A 20,581-nucleotide genomic window follows, 5' to 3' on the forward strand; every position below is an offset into this window, starting at 1 on the left:
AACTCAGATTGCAACTTTCTGATTTCCACGTTTGACTGCGCATGTGCAATCCGATTTACTCTTTAATAACAGTGTGCTGATGGCCTCACCATTATTTGTACTGAAAAATCTGGGCTATTGACTTCTTGGTAGGAGTTGCTGGATAGCAACCTGTGGCAGGAGCTTTGGACAATTGAGTTATTTTCCCTTCCTAATTTGGCCACACTGATTATTGAGCCCCTACCGTGTGCTCCTTTTTCTCCCACCCACATCCCCCACCCTTCCCCTGACTTTTAAAAGGAGACCTTTTTTACTTTTTACTAAAACATTAAGTATGCAAAATTTTGATGCGATACAGTGCAAGCATATATGGTGTGATGGGTATTGTAAAAACAAAATTCAATTATTCATCTCCTGAACTTGTCTCTGTGCTCGATCTTGATCTAGCTCATCAGCACAGCCCTCTGCATGTTGTTGCCATGATAAAGTTACATAAGAAGATAAGAAATAGGAGCTGGAGTAGGCCATTTATCCCTTCGAGCCTGCTCCATCATTCAACAAGATCATTCTACCTCAACTCCACCTTCCCGCACTATTCCCATATCCCTTAATTGCCTTGGTTCCCAAATATTTATTGACCTCTGCCTTGAATATACTCAACGACTGAGCATCCACAGCTCTCTGGGGTAGAGAATTCCAAAGATTCACAACCCTTTGAGTGAAGAAATTTTTCCTCATCTCTGTCCTAAATGGCTGACCCCTTATTCTGAGACTGTGACCCTGTATTCTAGATTCCCTAGCTAGGGGAAACATTTTCTCAGCCCCTTAAGAATTTTATGTTCCAATTCTATCATCTCTCATTCTTCTAAATACTAAGGAATATAGGCCCAGTCTACTCAATCTCTCCTCATAGGACAATCCCAGGAACCGGTCTAGTGAACCTTCATTGCATTCCCTTTAAGGCAAGTATGTCTTTCCTTAGCTAAGGTGATTAGAACTGTACACAGTGCTCCAGGAGTGGCCTCACCAATGCCCTGTATAGTTGTAGTAAGACGACTTTATTCTTATACAGGTACTCTAATCCCTTTAACAAAAGCTAACATATCATTTGCTTTCCTAATTCTTACTGTACATGTTAACGTTCTGTGATTCATATACAAGGACACCCAGGTCCCTCTGAATGGAAACATTTCAGTCTCTGACCATTCAAAAAAAAAAATTTTTTTTTTCCTACCAAAGTGGATAACTTCACACTTGCCCACATTGTATTCCATTTGCCATGTTCTTGCCCACTCAGTCAACATGTCTATATCTCTGCAGCCCTTTTGCATCCTCCTCAGAGCTTACTTTCCCATCTAACTTTGTATGATCAGCAAACTTGGATAAGTTACACTCCGTCTTATCATCTGAGTCATTAATATAGATTGTAAATAGCTGAAGCCCAAGCACTAATCCTTGCGGTGCCCCACTAGTTACAGCCTGCCAACCCAAAAAAGTCCCATTTATTCCCATCTCATCTGTTTTCTGACCATTAACCAATCCTCAATCCATATTACCCTCAATCCCATGAGTCCTAATATTGTATGATAACCTCTTGTGTGTGAGTGGTACCTTATCAGATGCTTTTTGAAAAACAAAATACAATACATCCACTGGTTTCGCTCTTATCCATCTTACTAGTTACATCTTCAAAAAAACTCTGAACAAATTTGTCAAACATTATTTCCTTTTCATAAAACTATGTTGATTCTGCCTAATCATATTCCGATTTTCTAAGTGCCCTGTTACCACTTCCCTATTAGATTCTAGCATTTTGCCTCCTACTGATGTCAGGCTAACTGATTCATAATTCTGTTTTTTTTTCCTCCTCTTCCTTTCTTAAATAGCCGGGTTATGTTTGCTACCTTCCAATCCTTGGGGGTTGTTCTAGAATATAGGGAATTCTGGAAGATTAATACCAATGCATCCACTATCTCTGCAGCTACCTCTTTTAAAACCAACCCTAGAATGCAGGTCGCCAGGTCCAGGGGACATGTTGCTATTTAGTCCCATTAATTTCTCCGGTACTATGGGCTCAATTTTTCCCAATTATCTGCGCTGTTTTTTTGGCATGCACTGTTTGTTTTGGAGTAAATTAAAATCTCCCAAGTTTCCCCAAAGTTTCTGTGCCAGCGTAATTCACTTAGATTTTTTTTTTAAGGCTACGATTTTTTTTTTAACCTGATTGGGGACGTATCCTGCCACCTGCGCCAATTCTGGCTATTTATGCAAGTTTGGCCAACTATAATTTTTTTTAAGGCGGCGTACGTGTCTGCTCTGAAAAACCTTCTGGGCAGTTAACATTAGCACAGGTAAGAGAATCAGCGCAGAAGATCCAGTTCCACGGCAGGGACAGCAGCGCCAGAGAGGGTGGGTAGTTATAACCTCTTTTACTACCGGTTCTGTAGTCCTGCAACAATCTCCTTTTTTTCTTTAATCTTGAATTAACTTTAATGTGGGGCTTTTGGTCTGGTCTGTCCACCCTTTCGGCCTGGGCTAGAAGCGGTATCAGCTCCAGGGGAGAGGGACGCCTTTTGGTCCGGGCTAGGAGCGGTACTGGTGCAACCAGGAGAGACCCAAGGACTCCTTTCAGAGCTTGGGGGAGCACTCCTCTTCCTGGATGACAGGAGTTCTGATAGGTATTTTTGTTTAATTACCTTGGCCTCTTCTGTCCAGTCGATGTGGCTCTGCCTGGGCTAGGAGCGATACCAGCTCCGTGGGGGAGGGAGGCCTTTTGGCCTGGGCTAGGAGCGGCAACGGGCACCGGCGGTGGGGGTTGGGGAACCTTTTCAATTCAGTTTACTTTTGGCACAAAGACTCTCATATTTTCATGTTGGTAAACTGAAAGGTGCTTGTGCAGGTTGTTGTGAGCTGACCAGAATGTGTTATGTTTCACTTTCCAGCCTCAGCCCGCAGTGTGTTCCTCGTTACTCTGGCAACCCGATCTTTTTGTCTCGCGTCTTAGGCTCCACCCACAGAGCTTAAGGACACTGTGCGCTGGGCCATATTCACAAGATAAAATGGGGAAACTTTCAACTTTTTTTGGCGTAGTTGGGCCCAAAACAACGGGTGTAACTCGTCAAATATGCCAAAAAATGGCATTGGGGAAAATTGAGCTCTCTCTTTACTTGCACTTATTTCTTTAAGTTCCTCATTCTCTCCCCAGGAACTGCTGTTGTGCAAATTACGGTAAGAAGAGGCCCCCTGCCCCGGATAGAATTTTACAACTTACAAATAATCATCAAAACAGCTATGAAAATTTTATTTCTGATACTTTCATGCACCACTAAGAACAGTTAAACAACCTCTGCAAAACCATGGAGAATGGAATGACTGCCTCCCAACCAGATGGTTAAGGGATTTGAGTTCCAGCGCCATCTGTTACTTGAATTTTGCATGCCATTGATGCAAACGAGCTAGATCAGTTCTTTTTTCAGCCTCTGGATGGTGCAGTTCACTTTAACATCATATGGGAAATGACTACAAGAATATCTGCTCTGATGTAAAAATTGAGGAAAAATTAAGTCACAAAATAACACTGACACTTTTATTAACGGAACACGTTCTTCAAGAAAACATTTTGTTTAAAGTTGAAATAAGATCAGATTTCAAGCGTCTGGAGAGAACAGGCATGTTAATGTTTCGGATGTAGCCCTTCATTAGAACTGTAGTAGAAATGTGCTGAATATATGAATGTTGCAAGACTGGTCTTGATTTGACCGACAATGATTCAGAGCTAAAAAAAACTTTGGTGGCTAACTTAGATGTGCTTTTAACCAATATGTAAATGATCAAAATATTTTGTTCCACAATTCAAGATCTCTTTTTCATTTGCTTATCCTTCGTTAGGCTATGTTACAAAATCAGATCTGATAACCACTGATACACAGCAGCAATGCAGTACCTATTCTTTAACTATCTGGAAAAAATATATACAGCTGTCCCTTTAAGAAATCTTTGAATTAGAGCAATGTCGTCATCCTCTTCCTGCAGTATAGAAGTCTCTGAGGTTTCAGTCCTTGACTAGACTATCTTGGACATCTTCCTGTCTAACTTCCAGTCTGACACAAAGGAAATAAAATCCTAGCTTTCTCACCAAAGCATGTTCTAATTCCCAGCTCCATGTGCTCTGGCTATCTGCCACACACCACTGCCATTCTTAATCTGCTTCCACAAGTGTTGTTATCAGTCACGATCTCAAAAGCTCTATCTTTTTCTGGTCTGGTATTTTCTCCATTTTAGCAAAGTTACATAGAAACATAGAAAATAGGTGCAGGAGCAGGCCATTCGGACATTCGAGCCTGCACCACCATTCACTAAGATCATGGCTGATCATTCACCTCAGTACCGCTTTCCTGCTTTCTCTCCATACCCCTTGATCCCTTTAGCAGTCAGGTCCATATCTAACTCCCTCTTGAGCTGGCATCAACAACTCTCTACGGTAGGGAATTCCACAGGTTAACAACTCTGAGTGAAGAGGTTTCTCCCCATCTCGGTCCTAAATGTCTTACCCCTTATCCTTAGACTGTGACCCCTGGTTCTGGACTTTCCCAACATCGGGAACATTCTTCCTGCATCTAAACTGTCCAGTCCCGTCAGAATTTAAATGTTTCTGAGATCCCCTCTCATTCTTCTAAACTCCAGTGAATACAGGCCCAGTCAATCCAGTCTCTCATATGTCAGTCCTGCCATCCCGGGAATCAGTCTGGTGAACCTTCGCTGCACTCCCTCAATAGCAAGAACGTCCCTCCTCAGATTAGGAGACCAAAACTGAACACAATATTCCAAGTGAGGCCTGTCCAAGGCTCTGTCCAACTGCATTAAGACCTCCCTGCTCCTATACGCAAATCCCCTAGTTATGAAGGCCAACATGCCATTTGCCGCCTTCACCGCCTGCTGCATGCCAACTTTCAATGACTGATGTACCATGACACCCAGGTCTTGTTTCACCTCCTCTTTTCCTAATCTGCCGCCATTCAGATAATATTCTACCTTCAGGTTTTTACCACCAAAGTGGATAACTTCACATTAATCCACATTATAGTGCATCTGCCATGCATTTGCCCACTCACCCGAACCTGTCCAGGTCACCCTGCAGTCTCTTAGCAACCTCCTCACAGCTCACACTGCCACCCAGCTTAGTGTCACCTGCAAACTTGGAGATATTCCACTTAATTCCTTCATCTAAATCATTGATGTATATAGTAAATAGCTCGGGTCCCAGCACTGAGCCCTGCGGCACCCCACTAGTCACTGCCTGCCATTCTGAGAAAGACCCATTTATCCTTACTCTCTGCTTCCTGCCAATCAATTCTCTATCCACGTCAATACATTACCCCCAATACCATGTGCTTTAATATTGCACACCAATCTCTTGTGTGGGATCTTGTCAAAAGCTTTTTGAAAGTCGAAAAATACCACATCCACTGGTTCTCCCTTGTCTACTCTACTAGTTACATCTTCAAAAAATTCTAGAAGATTTGTCAAGCATGATTTCCCTTTCATAAATCCATGCTGACTGGGACCGATCCTGTTACTTCTTTCCAAATGCGCTGCTATTTCATCTTTAATAATTGATTCCAACATTTTCCCCACTACAGATGTCAGACTAACCGGTCTATAATTCACCGTTTTCTCTCTCCCTCCTTTCTTAAAAAGTGGGGTTACATTAGCTACCCTCCAGTCCATGGGAACTGATCCAGAGTCGATAGACTGTTGGAAAATGATCACTAATGCATCCACTATTTCTAGGGCTACTTCCTTAAATACTTTGGGATGCAGCCTATCAGGCCCCGGGGATTTATCGGCCTTCAATCCCATCAATTTCCCGAACACAATTTCCCGCCTAATAAGGATTTCCTTCAATTCCTCCTTCTCACTAGACCCTCGGTCCCCTATATTTTCGGAAGGTTATTTGTGTCTTCCTTCGTGAAGACAGAACCAAAGTATTTGTTTAACTGATCCGCCATTTCTTTGTTCCCCATTATAAATTCATCTGAATCTGACTACAAGAGACCAAGTTTGTTTTCACTAATCTTTTTCTCTTCACATAGCCATATGTTCCCAGCAAGCTTCCTCTCATACTCTATTTCCCCCCTCCTTATTAAACCCTTTGTCCTTTTCTGCTGTATTATAAAATTCTCCCAGTCCTTGGGTTTGCTGCTTTTTCTGACCAATTTATATGCCTCTTCCTTGGATTTAATACTATCCATAATTTCCCTTGTAAGCCACGGTTGAGCCACCTTCCCTGTTTTATTTTTACTGCAGACAGGGATGTACAATTGTTGAAGTTCATCCATGTGATCTTTAAATGTTTGCCATTGCGTATCCACCGTCAACCCTTTAAGTATCATTCGCCAGTCTACCCTAGCCAATTCACGTCTCATACCATCAAAGTTACCTTTCCTCAAGTTCAGGACCCTAGTCTCTGAATTAACTGTGTCACTCTCCATCTTAATAAAGAATTCTACCATATTATGGTCACTCTTCCCCAAGGGGCCTCACACAACAAGATTGTTAATTAGTCCTTTCTCATTACACATCACCCAGTCGAGGATGGCCAGCCCTCTAGTTGGTTCCTTGACATATTGGTCTAGAAAACCATCCCTAATACACTCCAGGAAATCCTCCTCCACTGTATTGCTACCAGTTTGGTTAGCCCAATCTATGGGGCCAAGTTTCGGCCGGAGTTGCTTCTGTATTTTTTTTAGCAACTGGTTTAGAATGGATTATCTTAGAAATTGCAATTCTCGGCATTTAGCTTGCTCCAGTTCTAGTCAGTTAGAACAGTTTCAGTTTAGAACAGATTTTTTTTTCAAATGGGGGTGTGTCCGGCCACTTACGCCCGTTTTGAAAGTTTAGGCAGTGAAAACTTACTCCAAACTAACTTAGAATGACGTAAGTGTAGATTTGTGTATGCTCAGAAAAACCTTGCCTACACTTAGAAAATCAGGCGTAGGTTACAAATCAGGCGTAGGGAATGGGGTGGGGGGGGGGTTTAAAGGGAAGTTTACAAACATTAAACACTTCAGTTTTACAAATAAAGAGCCATCATCAATAATAAATGCTAAATACATCAATAAATCAACCAATAAATCAATCAAAAAAAATTAATAAATTTAAAAAATCAATAAAATATTTTCTACTCACTGACTGCAGCACCGGGAGCCCTCCAACAGTGTGCTGGGACAGGGCCCCCCCCCCAGTGTGTGTGTGTGTCTGTCTCTCTCTCTCTCTCTCTCTCTCTCTCTCTCTCTCTCTCTCTCTCTCTCTCTCTCTCTCTCTCTCTCTCTCTCTCTCTCTCTCTGTCTGTCTGTCTGTCTGTCTGTCTGTCTGTGTCTGTCAGTGTCTCTCTCTTTCTCTCTGTCTGTCAGTGTCTCTCTCTCTCTCTCCTCTCTCTCTCTCTCTCTGTCTGTCAGTGTCTCTCTCTCTGTCCATCAGTGTCAGTGTTTCTGACAGCGGGGGGAGGAGAGGGAGGAGGCTGAACGGTCCGGCTGACGTGAATAAAGCCGGGCACAAGACTTCGGGCGGGGCTCGCCCGCAACAAGATGCCGGGCCCCGCCGAAGGAGTTAAAGGTAGGTGGCCGGGGGAAGCCGGAGTTGCGGGGGGGAGGGGGTCCTCAGAACGGAAGCTGGGGCGGGGGGCAGCGGAGCGGGAGCGGGAGCTGGTGGGGGGGTGTTCCAGGGGGGAGCGGAGCGGGAGGCGGGGGGGGGGGGGGGAAGGAGCCAGAGCAGGAGCTGGACGAGGGAGGTGCAGCCTGATCCTCGCAGCCCCAGTGAGGCCATTCGGCCAGGGCTAGGGGCTGCGTGTTTCAGGCCCCTCCCACGCAGTTTCGGCGCCTGGAGCTCCTGCACATGCGCGCCCACCGTAGCACGCCTGTGCAGAGGTCCCGGTACTGATTTCAGCGCAGGGATCTGGCTCCGCCCCCCCACAGTTTGTGCTGCGCTGCGCCGAGCTGAGCTGCAAAGGAGCTGCAGGGAGTCGGAGAATCTGCAGGTATTTTTTGGGCGCAAAAAACGGGCGTCCAGATCGGTGCTGCGCCGTTCTAGGCGCGGCCCGAAACTTGGGCCCTATATGTAGATTAAAGTCGCCCATGATAACTGTTGTACCTTTATTGCACGCATCCCTAATTTCTTGTTTGATGCTGTCCCCATCCTCACTAGTACTGTTTGGTGGTCTGTACACAACTCGCACTAGCATTTTCCAAATAATAATTATAGAAAAAGAACTTCTATCTAAATGCATCTTAATACTGAACCTAAATAATAACTAAATACCCTCTAATGATTTCCCGCTGAGGTTCAACTCTGCACTCTACTCAACTTTCAAATGTCACTGTCCTCTTACAGCTTGAGACCAATTGCAGTAAATAATCAATCAAATTATTATCCAAAAGTTCTTGCCGATTTTCTGCTAACCTTAAGTATGCACCAATACAGTGCTGCTTTTCAATCTGACATCAGGCCGTAGGTTTTCATCAAACACCTGTTTGTAGTAGTAGCCTCTGCACTAGAGGCATCTGCAGTTTTAACCATAAACTGGGTTGTAGGCGTATTTGAAGAAGTCATCCAATCACATTTAGCCCCAGCACAGAAATAGGCCATTCGGCCCAACTGGTTTATGCTGGTGTTTATGCTCCACGTTCCTCCTCCCACCCCTCTTCATCTAACCCGATCAACATATCCTTCTATTCCTTTCTCCTTCATGTGTTTATCTAGCTTTCTCCTAAATGCATCTTTGTTATTCGCCACAACTATTCCATGCGGTAGCAAGTTCCACATTCTAACCACTCTCTGGGTAAAGAAATTTCTCTTGAATTCCCGATTACACTACAGGGTAAATTGAGCAAGGCTGCACTCTTTGTGCCTCTATGAAGTGCCTTGGGTCACTGTCCTACGTTAAAAGGTGTGCAATCAAAATTTTCCGAGGTTTCCCCCAGAATTTCATTGCATTAACCAAGGTTCACGTAATTGATCCTTAATTAAACAAGTGTTTTTTTTAATTGTAATTTTTAAATTTTAGTTTTGCGGTTTTGTTTTAAATATTTTCAGAGTTTTGTCGAAAGGCTGAAGTAACACATATATTGGAGGGTCATATCCTGTTTTTGTGCGATGTTCAAATCCAACCATGATATGCAGTTAGCACCTAGTCACAAAAGTTTGCACTGAACATCAAATAATGAGTTGGCCATAGTAGGGGGTGCTCATATCAGGACATCTCTACCATAAAGGATATCCATTAAAATGTAACAGTGTTAATTGAAAGATCTGAATAATTTGGCAATCATTTTCTGAAGAAAATTATGGTTTATTGATCTTTTGAAGCTATATTTGCCCCTTTTAGTAGTTACGATATCATTACAAAACTAAGAAAATGAATGTGTATAATTGAAAAGTGCAGTATTCAGGTAGAAGACTGTGTGTTGAGCAGTTAATGACTAGAGCAACTGATTACAGTGATAGAATAAATCAAATTCCATTTTTATTGCATGGGATATTGTACTTTTTATCCAATTCTATATGTCTATCTGTTTTTCTATGAAAATGGCTGCCTTCAAGATCAGTCTTTCTTGAGTAAGCATTATTGACTTGGTCTTCTCTGCTTACAACATTATTATAGTATTTATCTGTTTTCCTGCAGTGATTCAGTTGTTGCTTATCCCTCAGGTGTGCTGTTGTCCACTCTAGTTTAGAGTAAGGGAGGCGATGGATCAAATAATATAATTTAAAACTGAAAGTAGTGCTACTACAGTTTGGCTTATTGAAATTCAAAATGTCAAGGAACTGCTGTGTAGGTGTGATTGAATATTCCACTGACAAAATGTCAGTCCTCATTAACATCAGAGGCAGTCCCTCAAAATCAAGGAAGACTTGCTTCCATTTTAAAAGTGAGTTCTTAGGTGACTGAACAGTCCAATATGGAAATTACAGTCTCTGTCACAGGTGGGACAGACAGTCGTTGAAGGAAAGGGTGGGTGGGGAGTCTGGTTTGCCGAATGCTCCTTCCACTGCCTGAGCTTGTTTTCTGCATGCTCTCAGCGCCGAGACTCGAGGTGCTCAACACCCTCCCAGATGCTCTTCCTCCACTTAGGGTGGTCTTTGGCCAGGAACTCCCAGGTGTTGGTGGGGATGTTACATTTTATCAAGGAGGCTTTGAGGGTGTCCTTGAAACGTTTCCTCTGCCCACCTGGGGCTCGCTTGCCGTGTAGGAGTTCCGAGTAGAGCGCTTGCTTTTGGAGTCTTGTGTCAGGCATGTGAACAATGTGGCCCGCCCAACGAAGCTGGTCAAGTGTGGTCAGTGCTTCGACGCTGGGGATGTTGGCCTGATCGAGGACACTAACATTGGTGCGTCTGTCCTCCCTTGGGGATTTGCAGGATCTTACGGAGACATCGTTGATGGTATTTCTCTAGCGATTTGAGGTGTCTACTGTATATGGTTCACGTCTCTGAGAATCCTATAGACCATAAGCTTGATGCCAGATTTGAGGGCCTGATCTTCGAACACTTTCTTCCTCGGGCAGCCGAAGGTATCATTGAGAGCAAAATCAATATATAGAACTTAAATTAAGCTTTGAACTCATGTATGCCTGTTCTGTGGCAAGGATTTTTTTTTACTGATATGTAAACAATGTAGAATTTGAATCAAAGTTTAGTGATATTCAAACTTACCATTGATATTGTATTGCTTTCTTTTACAGTTTCCAAGTTGGGGATTTAGTGCTTATTATCTTGGATGAACGTCATGATAACTACGTTCTATTTACTGTTGGCCCAACCCTTTACTTCCTGCATTCAGAGTCATTGGGAGCATTGGATCTTAAACCAGGTGAGCAATTACATTTTTGAAGAATCCTGAAGTTGCGGTCAGTTTCAAAGGGGTAATAACAGTGAACATGGCAAATTCCAGGCTAATGTGCCCGTTTAATGTATTGACATTGTACAGAGGTCGTGTAATCATCCTTACTTCTGTGTATGTGCAAAGAGGATTTGTTATTTAAGTTGTGTTCATGTCACCTGCAACACTAAGTACCTAATCACATATTAACCTTTTTTCAGCAATTTTTTTGATTTGTGTTCATATTGTAGATACCTTGAATATGAATATTAAGCAGAACAGATAAATGTCCAGAACTGAAGTAATGTTGGTAGCCATAATGTGAGGTTCTCTGTGATTTAGACATTGAAGTGTTTCATTTTTAACAAGTTTACCAACATTTCCTAATTATGTATTCAACTGACATTGAGTGGATGAGTACTGGGACCTTTCTCTAATATTCAATAGTTTATTTGAATAATTTGCTGAAGTAGTCACTGAGCAGAAGATGAGGGCAAGATGAGCCCCAACAATTCATGAATGGATTCTTTAAATCCACCCACTCCTTCACATGCTGATTTTAAAAAAGTTATCTTTTTTTATTTTGGTGACCGACAAAGATGCAATATTTAAGGGAAGACCTTTTAACGAATTGAGAAATTGTAGCTGAACCAAATGTGGTGGTAGGGAGAGCAGCATTATATAAAGCTGTTGACAGGCAAAAAATGTCAGAAGAGAAAGAAAGAGGCTTTGAGAAAGATTAAATGCACAAAACATTCAAAACAAAATTGTGTAGGGATATGATGTAGCTATAATGGAGAAATGTCAAGGGATTGGACAGGACTGAGCACTTCATGTTCTTGTTTATAAATTTCCAGAAGAAGGGAGAGAGAAAAAATGTCGATGGGATGGCAAAGTTATTGAAGATTCTAATTATGCTATTTTATTGAAGGATATCCAGGGGAGTTACCTTAAGACAGGATCCATATGGATAGAGTGAATAAATGGGAATGGAAATGATCTAATCCTTGGTGCGCCTTACAAGCCAAATAGTGGAGATGAAGCAGAGGGGAAAATCTGAGGACATTTCAGAGTGATTTATAAGAACAACAAGGCAACCGTGTTGGATGATTTTAACTAGCCTAATGTAGACTGGAGGGAAGTGTGTGAGATCAAAGTAGTGGAGTAGGAATGCTTCCAAGACCAAGAGTCCAACAAGGAAAGAAACTGCTTGATTTAGTTCTGGAAATTATATGGGGCAAATAACCAATGAATAGGTAAAATAGCAACCACAACTTGATTGTGAACAATGCAAGAACAAAATAATATGAAGAGTCAAAGATAAGGGTGCTATAAGGGTGCTGGCCTAGAAAAAGCGGTGGGATAAGAAGAAATGCAGCTCAAATGAATGAGATGCATGGAGCACAAAATAAGTACAGGTATCATCTTATAAGGTAACAAATGGATGCATCAAAGAATGGAATTCTGATGATAAATGGAGATTAAAATTAAAAAAAAACTTAAAAGGAAGGCGTCTGATAAAATTATCTATATCATACTAAAGATGATCAGGAGGAAATAAAGTGTACCTAGAGAGGTGAAAAGTGATAAAGGATATTGAAAAAAGGCTTGCAAATAATATAAAAGGAAATATTAGTGGCTTTTATCAGATTTTTAAAAGTAAAGGCAATGTTCAGAAGGGGTAAGACCACTCTGGGATGAAGGAGGCCGATTAATTGTGGAGGATCACGCTATGGCAGAGATTGTAGATTTGGAAAAACACCCTGGTTGTTGAAAAATTGATGTGTTTAAAAAAAATTTAAAAATTGAGTGGCCTAGATAGAGTGGATAGGAAGGACCTATTTCCCTTGGTAGAGAGGTCACTAACCAAGGTGCATAGATTTAATGTAATTGGTAGCAGGATTAGTGGGGAGTTGAGAACTTTTTTTCATCCAGAATCCAGAAGGTAGTGGGGGTCTGGAACTCACTGCCTGAGAGGGTGGTAGAGGCAGAAACCCTCATCGCATTTTAAAATTACTTGAATGTGCTGGAAAGTGGGGATAGCTAAATAGTACTTTTTTGGCTGGCACAGACACGATGGGCCAAATGGCCTCCTTCTGTGCCATAAATTTATATGATTTTAAGGAGATCGTTATTGAAGTCTGCCAACTGTTTCAGCTGCAACCAACAGAGCAAGAAACGCATTGCCAGTGACTGAAGGTGACTGGCTATGAACCTCTCTGCATCTGGCTCCTTTCAAGCTGCTGCTGGTGACATGAGCAACATCTTGCAGTTTGCAGGGCACTGCTCCATGAAAGAGGTCACTGAGGCTCTCTCTGGAAAGAGAAATCATTTAATTTTGTTCCCTTATGCCAGAGAGAAGCAGGCGGCGCAAGCACGAGGGTTTGCAAGGATTGCAGGCTTCCCCATGATGCACATTGCTTCACTTGCGCCTCACGTTAGCTCTACCATATACTTGAACCGAAAGTGATTCGACTCCCTCAACATGTAACATGTAATAGGCAACGCATCATGCAGGTCAATGCCCAGTATCCTGACAGCAGTCACAATGCATTCATTCTGCAGCAGTCCTCTGTACCTGCTGTATTTCAACCACCATGGCAAACCAAAGGCTACCTACTGGGCGACAAGGGCTATCTGTGATGACATGACTCCTGACTTCAGTATATTGCATACGAGAATCATGCTGCCACAAGAAATTTGATGGAGCAGACCAATGTTTCCTCTTTTTTTGTACCGAGCGGGCCATGAACTCCTTTGAGCATGACCTTTTTGTCCATGAGCAAATTTTAAAACAACAACAACTTTTACGACAACAGCAACCACTTAAAAGCATATAGACAGTTATGCCATATTGACACCCCACTGTCTCAAATCATGAGAAAATCAGACAAGGTTATATACAAGTTTAACATACCTTCTCTGCTTTTTAATTCTATTCCTCTAGAAAAGAGCCCTGATGCTTTATTTGTACTTTTATGGCTTTTTTAACCTGCATTGCTACTTTTAATGATTTGTAAATCTATGGGCCCAAATTTCCCCATGAGTTGCACCGTTTTTTTTTGGTGTAACTTGATTTTTCTGGTGTATCTTTTTAGTTACAAATAAAGCCATTTAATTTGCGCCAGTATAAGTGAGTTAGTTAGGTTTTTTGTTAGGTCAGGTTTTTTTTTCAAAAGGGGCGTTCCCAGCCACTTACACCATTTATGCCAATTTGGCCAGAAAAAAGTTGTACTAAACTAACTTAGGGCAGCCTATGTGTCAACTTTTGTCCGCACAAAAAGACCTTAAATACAGTTAAGGAATCGGCGCAAGTAACTACATTTCAAGCACCAAACAAAGCACAAAAAGTAATAAGCAATAAATAACAAATAAAAAAAATAGAAGGAACTCTGCACCTAAAGCACCAAAATCAATCAGTAAATAATAAATAAAAAATAGAACTCCTACCTTAGGGAACGCAGCGGGCCACCGATGAGGGAGCCCATTCGGCCAGGGCTAGGGAGCGCATGCTTCAGCCCCTCCCATGCAGCCTGCAGCGCGCGTTTGCAGAAACAGCCTGCCAGGAGCTACTGCACATCCGCGCAGACGCTAGCGTGCATGTGCAGAGGTCCCAGCACTGTTTTCAGTGCCGGGACTGAGCTCGGGGCCCCCCCTCTTTGTTCTGCGCCATGCCAGCTCCACAGACGGCCCGAGAATCGGCCATGTTCGCAAGGATTTTTTTTGGCACTGCTTTTGATTTAAAATGTTGGCGGGGGGCTCGGATGTGCGCCGAAAAAACCGGAGGGTCAAATTTGGGCTCTTTTCCCTAGATCACTTTGCTCCTCTACCTCATTTAGTCTCCTATTTTCTAAGGAGTAGGCCATAGAAACATAGAAAATAGGTACAGGAGTAGGCCATTCAGCCCTTCGAGCCTGCACCGCCATTCAATAAGATCATGGCTGATCATTCCTTCGGTACCCCTTTCCTGCTTTCTCTCCATACCCCTTGATTCCCTTAACAGTAAGAGCCATATCTAACTCCCTGTTGAATATATCCAGTGAACTGGCATCAACAGCTCTCTGCGGCAGGGAATTCCACAGGTTAACAACTCTCTGAGTGAAGAAGTTTCTCCTCATCTCAGTCCTAAATGGCCTACCCCTTATCCTAAGACTATGTCCCCTGGTTCTGGACTTCCCCAACATCAGGAACATTCTTCCCGCATCTAACCTGTCCAGTCCCGTCAGAATCTTACATGTTTCTATGAGATCCCCTCTCATCCTTCCAGTGAATAAAGGCCCAGTTGATCCAGTCTCTCCTCATATGACAGCCCAGCCATCCCTGGAATCAGTTTGGTGAACCTTCGCTGCGTGCTCTCGATAGCAAGAACGTCCTTCCTCAGACTAGGTCGCCTCCTTATTCCTCCTACCAAAATGCACTACTTCACACTTATCTATATTGAAATTCATTTGTCATTTACATACCCATTCTGCCAGTTTGTTTACTGCCAGAATTAATTAAAAGCTTTTAGTTCGTCATGTTCAAACTCTAATTAAAAAAAATTACTGTCAAATGACTGTGATTATAAAAGAATTACAGGTGAGCTGAGAGGTATATCTATTTGTCATTTTTATTAATTTTAAAGTTTTTAACGTATTAGCCCATCCCTCATGTCCTATAACAATAGCAGCACAAACAACAGGAGTAGCGCCTTTCCTATGATGTTGACGTGCTGTACATCCACATTAGTATTAGAATATTAATCACAATGGAACCAAATATAAAGTGCTATAGTTTAGTTCACAGTATTAAAAAGAATTGAACAAAAACGGTATCTGTATTTCCAACTTCAATCACTTCCATTAATAAACATTGTCTTCTTGAACCAGCACACCCTCCATGTATCATGTCAGGAAATGCAGCACTTATTCAAAAGTGCAGAACAACACATACACAATTTACATCACCAAATTAAAAATAAAAAGCAGGAAAAGCTATGATTTAACAGAAATAAACATTCATCATTCTTCCTGGATAGGAGAACCAAACAGACTGACTTGGAAATATTTATTGATATGTTGACATAAAGATGTTAATTTAAGAATTTTGCTTCTAATGTTTTTTTCTCAAACATTCTCCACTATATTAATCCCTGCTCTTATCACAAAAGATGTTGAATTATTTTAGGTACTTCCCAATTAAATAGTGGGAAACAAACTTCATTCTACCCTCAATTTTTAATCTCCTATTTCAAACATTTGTACCAAATCAAAATTGTACATTATCGGTTTAATCAAAGTATTTTCCGTGTCTTTCTCAATAAACAACTAGTTTCTTAAGTAGCTTGCTGCAATTTTTATACATTATTACATAACTTGTGTTTCTAATAGCCTTGAAATCCCGGTTCCTTCTTCCCGCGGGTGCACGACTCAATTCTAGAGAAAAGATGCGCACTCACCTTTTGCTGCTACGCCCAGCATAGATCCCGGTCCTGAGGCCCCCTCTACCGGTGCTTCGGAGCTCGTGCACGTCTGGATGGACGTAGAGCTAGAGCTGGAGTCACGTGGCACTGGGCAGCCAATCCAGGTAAAGTATTTTCTCATTCATAATAATGGGAACTCCAAAAGTAGGAGTTTTCATTATTATGAATGAGAAACAAGCCCCAACACCAAAAAAATAGATAAAAGGCATCGCCTATTTAACATTAATTTAAATTGGTTAATAAATGTCTTAATTTATTAACCAATATATATTTTTCCACTTTTTTAAAGTTTTTTAATTATGGTTAAAAATAAAATTACCTTAGTGGGCAGGGTTTTTAACATTAAAATGTGTTTTTTAAATTTTATTTTTATGTTTTTGTATGTTTTAAAACTTACGCTGCTAAAAGTAGGCGATGCGCCTGCCTTTACCAGGCGCAAGCACTTAAAGGACATTCGCTGGGCAAGAGATGGGCAAATACCGCAATCTTGCCCATGCGAATGTCCTTGCTGCTGAGATGCATGCGATCGGTCAATCCAGATTGGAAAAGCCGGTTTTCGTTGCATAGAAACATAGAAATGTACAGCGCAGAAGGAGGCCATTTCGGCCCATCGTGTTCGCACCGGCCGCCAAAGAGCCACACAGCTCTCGGTCATCTGTGCTGACTGTCCCTAATTAATCCTTACCTTTCCAAATATAGATTTATCCTGTCTTTCAGGATTTTTTCCAATAATTTTCCCACCACTGAGGTTAGGCTGACAGGCCTGTAATTACTCGGCCTATCCCTTTCTCCCCTCTTAAACAAGGGTACTACATTAGCAGTCTTCCAATCCTCTGGCACCATGCCCAGATCCAAAGAGGACTGGAAAATGATGGTCAAGGCCTCTGCTATTTCCTCTTTTACTTCACTCAACAGCCTGGGATGCATTTCATCTGGGCCTGGGGACTTATCTACTTTCAGAGCCGCTAAACCCCTTAATACTTCCTCACTCACGATATATTTATTTCATCCATAATATCACACTCCTCCTCAATAGCAGTATCTGCATTGCCCCTTTCCTTTGTGAAAACAGATGCAAAGTATTCGTTAAGAACCCTCCCAACATCTTCCGCCTCCACACAAAGATTACCCTCATGGTCTCTAATAGGCCCTACCCTTTCTTTAGTTACCCTCTTTTAGTATATTTATAGAACATCTTGGGGTTTTCCAAGAATTTCTCGTGCTCTTTCTTAGCATTCCAAATATCCTTTTTAATTTTGTCTCTTAACTTTCTATATTCCTCTAAAGATTCTATAGTATTTAGCCGTTGGTATATGACAAAAGCGTCCTTTTTTTTTTTATTTAATCCTCCCCTGTAAGTCCCTAGTCATCCAGGGGGCTCTAGAATTATTTTTCTCAGCCTTTTTCTTTAAGGGCACATGTTTGGCCTGAGCCTTCCGGATCTCCTCCTTGAATGCCTCCCACTGTTCTGACACTGATTTACCCACAAGTAGCTGTTTCCAGTCCATTATGGCCAAATCACTCCTTAACTTAGTTCCAAATTGGGGAAAAGCTATTTTGCTTTTATTCCAGGCCTATCCTTGTCCTTATCCATAACCAACTTGAATCTGACTGAATTATGGTCATTGACATCCAAGTGCTCTCCCATTAATACCCCTTCAACCTGCCCAGCTTCATTCCCCAAAACTAAATCCAAGACCGGCCCCCCTCGTGTGGGCCTTGCTACATAATGACTTTTTTTAAAAGTCCTCTTGAATGCATTTCCAGAATTCGGCAACCTCTATACCCTTCACACTAAATTTGTTCCAATCAGTATTTGGATAGTTAAAATCCCCTACTATTACTATCCTATGGTTTTTGGCGCAGCAATTTGCCTATATATTTGCTCCTCTATCTCCCTCCCACTGTTTGGGGTTCTATAAAACAAGGCCAGCAGTGTGATCGCCCCTTTTTTATTTTTCAATTCGACCCATATGGACTCATTTGTTGATCCCTCTGACATATCATCCTTCCTCACCGCTGTAATAGTTTCTTTAATCAGTATCGCAACACTCCTTCCACCCCCTCGCCCCCCCCCCCCCACCCATCCTTTTTGCCCCCCCTCTCTATCTTGGCTAAAAATCCTGTAACCAGGAATATGATCTGCCAAACCTGCCCCTCTTTCAGCCATGTCAATGTAATGGCTATAATGTCGTACTCCCAATGTCAACCTGTGCTCTTAGCTCATCCGCCTTATTCACTATACTCCTTGCATTAAAGTATATACCATTTTGCACAGGAATACCTCCTTGATTGCTACTTACTAACCTTTGTTTCCTCTGTTTTACCAATTCCCTTTCTAGATTCTTGCTATCCAATTTCTGCTTTACTTCCTTCCCTTTTGAATTTGTTCTCTGGTTCCCAGCTCCTGCCAAGCTAGTTTAAGTTCTCCCCAACAGCATTAGCAAAACTGCCCGTGAGGATATTGGTCCCGACACTGTTGAGGTGCAAGCCGTCTGGTTTGCACAGGTCCCATCTCTCCCAGAAGCGGTCCCAATGCCTCAAGAATTTAAAGCCCTCCCTCCTACACCAACTTTCCAGCCACGTGTTCACCCTCTCTATCCTTCTATTCTTATACTCATTAACATGTGGCATCGGTAGTAACCCGGAAATTACTACCTTTTGAGGTTCTAACCTTTAATTTTCTTCCTAGCTCCCTGAATTCTTACTGTAGGACCTCATCCCTCATTTTACCTATGCCGTTAGTCCCAATATGAACCACGGCCTCGCTCCCAGAATGCCCTATCTGCTCTGACATCCTTGACCCTGGCACCAGGGAGGCACAAAACCATTCGGGAGTCATGTCTACGGCCGCAGAAATGCCCGTCTGTTCCCCTAACTATAGAATCCCTTATCACTAGGGCTCTTTTGTTCTTCGTCCTTCCCCCGCCCCCCCCTGTGCATCTGAGCCACCCATGGTGCCTTGGAATTGGTTCTGGCTGCACTCCCCAGAGGTACCATCTTCCTTACTGATACTTCGAAGAGAATATCGGTTTGAAAGCGAGATGGACTCACGGGGGTAGTCCTGCGCCACCTACCTAGCATCATCATCATCATAGGCAGTCCCTTGGAATCGAGGAAGACTTGCTTCCACTCTTAGAATGAGTCCTTAGGTGGTTGAACAGTCCAATACGAGAGCCACAGTCCCTGCCACAGGTGGGACAGACAATCGTTGAGCTTTGAGGGTGTCCTTGTAACGTTTCCTCTGTCTACCCTTGGCTCGTTTGCCCTTCCGAGTAGTGCGCTTGCTTTGGGAGTCTCACGGACAATGTAGCCTGCCCAGCGGAGCTGATCAACTGTGGTCAGTGCTTCAATGCTGGGGATGTTGGCGTGGTCGAGGACACTAATGTTGCATCTATCCTCCCAGGGTATTTGTAGGATCTTGTGAAGGCATCGTTGATATTTCTCCAGTGATTTGAGGTGTCTATTGTACATGGTCCATGCCTCTGAGCTATACAGGAGGGCGGGTATTACTACAGCCCTGTAGACCATGAGCTTGGTGGTAGATTTGAGGGTCTGGAGGCAGTGTTGAATCTCCTCATCAATGTCTGCTTTTGTTGATAAGAGGCTCCCGAGGTATGGGAAATGCTCCACGTTGTCCAGGGCCGCGCCGTGGATCTTGATGACTGAGGAGCAGTGCTGTGCGGCGAGGACAGGCTGGTGGAGGACCTTTGTCTTACGGATGTTTAACGTAAGGCCCATGCTTTCATATGCCTCAGTAAATACGTCTAGTATATCCTGGAGTTCAGCCTCTGAATATGCGCAGACGCAGACATCGTCCACGTACTGTAGCTTGACGACAGAGGTTGGGGTGGTCTTGGACCTGGCCTGGAGGCGGCGAAGGTTGAACAGGTTCCCACTGGTTCTGTAGTTTCGTTCCACTCCAGCGGGGAGCTTGTTGACTGAGATGGAGCATGGCAGCGAGGAACATTGAGAAGAGGGTTGGGGCGATGATGCAGCCCTGTTTGACCCCAGTCTGGACGTGGATTGGGTCTGCAATGGATCCATTGGTAAGCATGTCGTCATGGAGCAGGCGAAGGATATTGACGAACTTTTGGGGGCATCCGAAACTTAGGAGAATGCTGCATAGACCCTCGCGATTGACAGTATTAAAGACCTTTGTAAGGTCGAAGAAGGCCATGTATAAGGGCTGGTGTTGCTACCTGCATTTTTCCCGCAGCTGTCGCGCTGCAAAGATCATGTCCCTTGTGCCCCGTAGGGGACGAAAT

General features: G+C 42.8%; 1 protein-coding gene across 5 annotated transcripts in view; it reads left to right on the plus strand.

The window, feature by feature from the left end:
• The window catches only part of rb1cc1 (RB1-inducible coiled-coil 1), a 251,120-nt gene that overhangs the window by 202,084 nt on the left and 28,455 nt on the right, over positions 1–20,581 (plus strand). For all 5 annotated transcript variants that reach the window (XM_070892346.1, XM_070892352.1, XM_070892360.1 and 2 more), the window contains one exon: positions 10,716–10,843. In XM_070892346.1, coding sequence (XP_070748447.1) covers positions 10,716–10,843 — 128 coding nt within the window. The remainder of the gene's footprint in view (positions 1–10,715; positions 10,844–20,581) is intronic.

This window comes from Pristiophorus japonicus, chromosome 1, assembly GCF_044704955.1.
Source record: "Pristiophorus japonicus isolate sPriJap1 chromosome 1, sPriJap1.hap1, whole genome shotgun sequence".
NCBI lineage: Eukaryota > Metazoa > Chordata > Chondrichthyes > Pristiophoridae > Pristiophorus > Pristiophorus japonicus.